At 40.9% G+C, this 7,340-nt stretch overlaps 1 protein-coding gene across 1 annotated transcript; it reads right to left on the minus strand.

Moving 5' to 3' along the window:
* Positions 1 to 5,583: 5,583 nt before the first annotated feature.
* LOC127159613 (uncharacterized) lies at positions 5,584 to 6,738 on the minus strand. The gene is made up of 2 exons (XM_051102401.1): positions 6,240 to 6,738; positions 5,584 to 5,735 (listed from the first exon to the last, which is right to left on the minus strand). Exons 1-2 carry the CDS (start codon positions 6,736 to 6,738, stop codon positions 5,584 to 5,586), a joined length of 651 nt encoding a protein of 216 aa, XP_050958358.1.
* Between the last annotated feature and the right edge of the window lie 602 nt (positions 6,739 to 7,340).

The following is a 7,340-nucleotide window of genomic DNA, read 5'->3' on the forward strand; positions in this document are numbered from 1 at the left end:
GTTATATTTCCTAAGATCAATCAAAAAACGGGTTTGCAAAAAAAAAGTTTTTTAAAGTATGTTCATTTATGCACTCAATACTTGGTATTAGCTGGCCAATAAAGCACAGTAATATCATGGTCAGCAAACCACTTGCAAGTGGTTTTGGCATTGTGGGCATGTCTCGAGGTAACCAGGCACCGCTCATCACCTGGCCAATACCATTGCTACAGCGAAGCATGGTGGTGGCAGCATCATGCTGTAGGGATGTTTTTCAGTAGCAGGAACTGGGAGACTAGTCAGGATCGAGGGAAGACGAAAGCAGCAATGTACAGAGACATCCTTGATAAAAACCTGCTCCAGAGCACTCTGGACCTCAGACTGGGGCGACCGTTCATCTTTCAACGGGACAATGACCCTAAGTACACAGCCAAGATAACAAAGGAGTGGCTACGGGACAACTCTGTGAATGTCTTTGAGTGGCCCAGCCAGAGCCCAGACTTGAAGACACGGAGGAGAATGAGCTTGTGGTGATCACAGGTGGGTCTCTCACGCTCGTCGGCTCATTTTGAAGGTGTGGAACAAACAGTTATGGAAAATTAAATGTTAATGTTGGTTCCCGTTAACGTTAGGGAAACATTCTTTATAGGTTATATTTTTGTAATCATAAAGTAACATTCCCAGAAGATTTCATGGTGGTTATTATTAAATAACCTAAAATAACTTAAAGAAAACATTACCTAATGGATATTTTTAAAATATCCTAAAACTAACTTGCAGAGAAAGTTCCCTAATGGTTAGTTTTAGGTTAAATAACTGGATAATAACTTACAGAGAAAATTTCCTAATGGTTATTTTTTTTAAATTTTTTATGTACATAATTTAATGGGAACATTATTGGCAAAACATTAACAGAACATGTTTGTTAGCCAGGAAGATGCATTCATATTTACAGTTGTTTGGCAATTTTTTGCGGGCAAAATCCAGCCAATTCAATAGGCATTAACCAGCAAAGGACCAGTTTAAACCAGCATCAAAACCTACCAGCATATTCTTTTTTTTTTTTGTTTTTTCCAATAGGGCACGTTGTTATTTCTCATGAGAAAATTCGCCAGAGAATTAAGTCAGCCAGAGAGTAAACAAAACAGTGTTCTCTGATGACTAATCTGAACACCTCTGATTGGTCATTGCATTCATATGCTCAATTTATGAAACGTGTCTGCTTAGTTACAATGCGCAGCGCTGTAGTAACGCGCCTGTCTTTGGCTCAGCGCCAGCCAGCGAACGCAGATTTGAATTCTGCAGCTGAGCTGATGTGCCGCACGCACTGAACGATCCAAGAAAGCCTGTGTGATTGTATCAAATATAAAAATATTATTCGGCTGTTTTTTTGTCTTTTGGAAGATGCATTCAAAGTCCACTTGGCACGTCCCCCCTCACTTTCAATGGTCATGACGCCTGAGCAGCACGTAACCAAAGAGAGTCAGTGTAGCTCTCAGCGCAAGAAAATAATTACTACACGATTGCTCTGACAACCAGCAGGTGTTAGTTAGTCAGGCTTTTTTCGGGTTATTTTGAATTTCCGGGTACAGCCCCAGTCGGAGACAGAACACCAAAAACCACAGCTCTCCACAGAAAACAGAAAAAAGTGCTCTGCTCTACTCTCTCTCTCTCTCTCTCTCTCTCTCTCTCTCTCTCTCTCTCTCTCTCTCTCTCTATACTGTGGAAGTCAATTAGCCTTTTTCACAAAAATCGGAAGTGACGTCAGCGCAGGGTAAAGTCAGTTCCGCTACAGGTCTGTGCCTATTATATTAATATGCCCTTGTCTCAAATAATGCCTTTTACCTTTTCTTTTTTGTCTGCTTTCCAAGTTGTTATATAATCAACAAAGAAACAACATTTTACTTGTTTGTAATTTATATGGGCACTCAGACCGGTACTCGTATAGTTTCTGTTCTCCATCTCCGGTATATTTAAGCGTATTTTCTCAATTTACTCAGTCATTTCCCTCGAATCACTACATCATGGTAAATTATGACAGCGTTTATATCCAAATGCACATTTCCCCAAGAATAAATGAAACAATTCTGAGTCCGGATGATTCATAAACTCAATACAACAACGTAATCCAGATCCAAAAGGAATAAAGCCATTAATCGGAGTCATGTCTTATTTAGTATTATATTATTTTCTTATGTATACCCCTGGGCACATCATGCAACGTACATTTACACCCTAAAGTTAATAATGCAAAGGAGAGCAAGTAGAAAATACAATATTACTTTCATAATAATAATAATAACAATATTAATCGCGAAAAAAAAAATGATGTGAAGAGTCATAATGCACAGCCAGCACCAAATAGACAGTACGGCAAAACTTAAAACTGTACTGTATTATAAGTGCTAACATTCATAATTAAATAAACATAGTATTTGTGATGACCAGACGCTGACACAAAGTTTTTGAATAAATGTTTGCTATTTTTAGAGTAAAACACCGGTATATATCATAGTATCATAGTATCTATTTTGTAAAAATAGACTTTGATTCCCGAACTTACTCTTGTTCAGTACGGCCGCTGCTGTCACCGGAAAAACGTTTACCCTGCAAGCGCCAATCCGGAAGCCAGAAACACGGAAGTGTGAAAAAGGCTAATAGCCACCAACAAATGTTTGGTTATCCACAATCTTCAACAGACTTCTTGTGTTCAACAGAAGAAAGAAATTCATACAAATTTGGAACAGGTGAGTAAATGCTGAGAGCATTTTAATTTATGGGTGAACTATGCCTTTATGAAAAGCAAAATTACAGCCTAAAAGATTGTCATCTAGTGTGGTGTAGTGCCATGTAGTGTTTACACTTAAAAATACATAAGAGAGTATTTTAGGTGTTTTCACTTATTCTATAAGCGGACAGCAATTGTCTCTCAGGGGGATGTAAGTTATTTAAATCATTTACAGGACATAGTCGGTGAATTTATTCCTGTCTGAATACAGACTGTCTGTTCTCTCTCCACCTGCATAAAACCTGGCCGAATTACCGAACGATGTAAGGTCGCTGTAATTTGCATGGAAAAAACAACAACAACAACAACAAAACAATAGGCCTACTTCATAACTGTTCCACCAGAGTGGGAGCAGAAAGAGAAAAAAAACATGTACACATTCAAAATGGGTCTTTATTATGGCAGCAGCAGGTATGCAACACAATTTTAAAATGTAAACTTTACAATTTTAAAATGTAAAACTATAGCGCGTCTATACCTATTTTTGAACGGGAGATTTAAATAATCAAATAATAAATAGGATTATATATTATAAAATATGCTTGGAATATTAAGAACGAATGTAACATAAGTACACTGCTCAAAAAAATAAAGGGAACACTTAAACAACACAATGTAACTCCAAGACAATCACACTTCTGTGAAATCAAAGTGCCCACTTAGGAAGCAACACTGATTGACAATCAATTTCACATGCTGTTGTGCAAATGGAATAGACAACGGGTGGAAATTATAAGCAATTAGCAAGACACCCCCAATAAAGGAGTGGTTCTGCAGGTGGTGACCTCAGACCACTTCTCATTTCCTCTGCTTTCTGGCTGATGTTTTGGTCACTTTTGAATGCTGGTGGTGCTTTCACTCTAGTGGTATCATCAGACGGAGTCTACAACCCACACAAGTGGCTCAAGTAGTGCAGCGCATCCAGGATGGCACATCAATGCGAGCTGTGGCAAGAAGGTTTGCTGTGTCTGTCAGCGTAGTGTCCAGAGCATGGAGGCGCTACCAGGAGACAGGCCAGTACATCAGGAGACGTGGAGGAGGCCGTAGGAGGGCAACAACCCAGCAGCAGGACTGCTACCTCCGCCTTTGTGCAAGGAAGAACAGGAGGAGCACTGTCAGAGCCCTGCAAAATGACCTTCAGCAGGCCACAAATGTGCATGTGTCTGCTCAAACGGTCAGAAACAGAGTCAATGAGGGTGGTATGAGGGCCCGACGTCCACACGTGGGGGTTGTGCTTACAGCCCAACACCGTGCAGGACGTTTGGCATTTGCCAGAGAACACCAAGATTGGCTGTGCTCTTCACAGATGAAAGCAGGTTCACACTGAGCATGTGACAGACGTGACAGAGTCTGGAGATGCCGTGGAGAATGTTCTGCTGCCTGCAACATCCTCCAGCATGACCGGTTTGGCAGTGGGTCAGTAATGGTGTGGGGTGGCATTTCTTTGGAGGGCCGCACAACCCTCCATGTGCTCGCCAGAGGTAGCCTGACTGCCATTAGGTACCGAGATGAGATCCTCAGACCCCTTGTGAGACCATATGCCGGTGCGGTTGGCCCTGGGTTCCTCCTAATGCAAGACAATGCTAGACCTCATGTGGCTGGAGTGTGTCAGCAGTTCCTGCAAGACGAAGGCATTGATGCTATGGACTGGCCCGCCTGTTCCCCAGACCTGAATCCAATTGAGCACATCTGGGACATCATGTCTCGCTCCATCCACCAACGCCACGTTGCACCACAGGCTGTCCAGGAGTTGGCGGATGCTTTAGTCCAGGTCTGGGAGGAGATCCCTCAGGAGACCATCCGCCACGGCGTTGTAGGGAGGTCATGCAGGCACTTTGAGGCCACACACACTACTGAGCCTCATTTTGACTTGTTTTAAGGACATTACATCAAAGTTGGATCAGCCTGTAGTATGTTTTTCCACTTCAATTTTGAGTGTGACTCCAAATTCAGACCTCCATGGGTTAATAAATTTGATTTTTCATTGATAATTTTTGTGTGATTTTGCTGTCAGCACGTTCAACTATGTGAAGAACAAAGTATTTAATAAGAATATTTCATTCATTCAGATCTAGGGTGTGATATTTTAGTGTTCCCTTTATTGTTTTTGAGCAGTGCATTTTCAAATGCATGTTACACTATAAAAAGAATACGTTTGTAAATAAAATTCATTTTATTTATAGCAGACAATCATGTGATTTTTTTTTTATTTTATTTATTTATTTATTTATTTATTTTTTTCAAGGCCAAAAAAAAAAAAAAAAAAAAAAAAAAAAAAACAGGATAAAACTACATGTTAAAAGCAGAAAACAGAAAACAACAAATGAGTTTTGAGACAGGATTTAAACTCAGATGAAGTGGAAACTATTCTTTGGGAGGTTATTCCACAGAGTAGGGCCAGTACTTCTGTTCTTATTCTTTAATAATTAAAATAATTAAATAATTAAAAATAATAATAAAAAAAAAAGTCAGTGAATCAATTTGTGTTTACTGTGAGATTTACTGTGTAATGGGTATTTAAAGAAAAAAAAAAAGAAAAAAAAAACAGGCATAAATATGGTTAAATAATGGCTTCTGGACTTTTAGCCACATGTGGGCCATGTAAGGGCCATCAGCCCATTACAGAACTCAGCCAATACAAGAATACCATATAAGGTCCATATATCAGCCACATTTGTTTTCATGATTTGGCTCATTTTGGGTTTGGTTATGGTATTATTTTGGTTCAGTTCTGGCTAAAAAGATGTGGACCAGTTTTGGGCCGGTGAACAAATACTAATCTTAGCTGCTGATATTAGCTGCTGATATTAGCCAGATCATGGGCCAAAGGAGATTTGCTGAACACAGAAGTTGGCTCCTGCACCACAGAAGTTGGCTCCTTTACCACATAAATTGGCTTCTGCACCATAGACGTTGGCTCCTGCTCCTGCACCACAGAGGTTGGGTCCTGTACCACAGAAATTGGCTCCTGCACCACAGAAGTTGTCTCCTTTACCACATAAATTGGCTATATACTACACCAACAAAGTTGTCTCCTGCACCACAGATGTTGGGTCCTCTACCATGGAAATTGGCTTCTGCACCACAGAAGCCGGCTCTTGCACAACAGAAATTGGCTCCTGCACTGCAAAAGTTGGATCCTTGGTTTTCATGATTTGGCTCATTTTGGGTTGAGTTATGGTATTATTTTGGTTCAGTTCTGGCTAAAAAGATGTGGACCAGTTTTGGGCTGGTGAGCAAATACTAATCTGGACCACACATTAGCTGCTGATATTAGCCAGATCATGGGCCGAAGGAGATTTGCTGAACACAGAGGTTGGTTATGTGGTCCTGCACCACATAAATTGGCTCCTGCACCACAGATGTTGGCTCCTGCTCCTGCACCACAGATGTTGGGTCCTGTACCACAGAAATTGGCTCCTGCACTGCAGAAGTTGTCTCCTTTACCACAGAAATTGGCTATATACTGCACCAACAAAGTTGTCTCCTGCACCACAGATGTTGGGTCCTCTACCACAGAAATTGGCTCCTGCACCACAGAAGCTGGCTCTTGCACAACAGAAATTGGCTCCTGTACCACAGAAGTTGGCTCCTGCACTGCAAAAGTTGGATCCAACACCACAGAAGTTGGCTTTTGTACCACATAAATTGGCTCCTTTATCACAGAAATTGGCTCCTGCACCACAGATGTTGGCTCCTGTACCACAGAAATTGGCTCCTGCACCACAGAAATTGGCTCCTGCACCACAGAAGCTGGCTCTTGCACAACAGAAATTGGCTCCTGCGGTGCAAAAGTTGGATCCTGCACCACAGAAGTTGGCTTTTGTACCACAGAAATTGGCTCCTTTATCACAGAGGTTGGCTCCTGCACTACAGGTGTTGGGTCCTGTACCACAGAAATTGGTTCTTGCACCACAGAAATTGGCTCCTGCACCACAGAGATTGGTTCTTGTTTTCATGATTTGGCTCATTTTGGGTTGAGTTATGGTATTATTTTTGTTCAGTTCTGGCTAAAAAGATGTGGACTAGTTTTGGGCCAACGAACAAATACTAATCTGGGCCACACATTAGCAGCTGATATGAGCCAGATCTGGGTCAAAGGCAATTTGCTGACTGAGTATAAAAGTTCTACTGCCCTTGCCTTCAAGCGGGTTCCGGGAATCTGAAGGACATTGTTTCCTGATCCTTGCATGGGGTATAAGGGTGGAGTAAGTTCGTCAGATAGGGTGGTGCTAGATTGTTTAAGAATTAATAAACAAGTAATATGATTTTATATTCAGTTTTATGATGAACAGGCAACCAATGTAGCGATCTCAGAAGAGGTGTAACATGTTTACGTTCTTTTAGAAATATCAGCAGCCAGGATGTAATGAAGGCATGGGTGGCAACCTCTATAGAAGCTTCAGAAAGAAAGGATTTAATTTTAGAGAGTGAGTGAAGATAAACAAAAAAAAAAAAAAAAACTAGAGCTCACAACACAACTAATTTGTTTGTCAAATTTCAAGCTGTTATTAGTTTCCACACCCAGATTCCACAACTGGGAAGAGATACGAAATTTTAAGTACTTGAGATT

The sequence above is a fragment of the Labeo rohita genome, unplaced genomic scaffold (assembly GCF_022985175.1).
Source record: "Labeo rohita strain BAU-BD-2019 unplaced genomic scaffold, IGBB_LRoh.1.0 scaffold_235, whole genome shotgun sequence".
NCBI lineage: Eukaryota > Metazoa > Chordata > Actinopteri > Cypriniformes > Cyprinidae > Labeo > Labeo rohita.

What these genes read in the sequence shown, in the direction of transcription:
- LOC127159613 (XM_051102401.1), bottom strand. Translation starts at nt 6,738, where the DNA reads ATGAGCCAAATCATGAAAACAAGAACCAATCTCTGTGGTGCAGGAGCC. An exon ending in TGCAGGAGACAACTTTGTTG is followed by an intron (nt 5,736 to 6,239) that starts GTGCAGTATATA and finishes TCTGTGGTGCAG; the next exon opens with GAGCCAATTTCTGTGGTACA.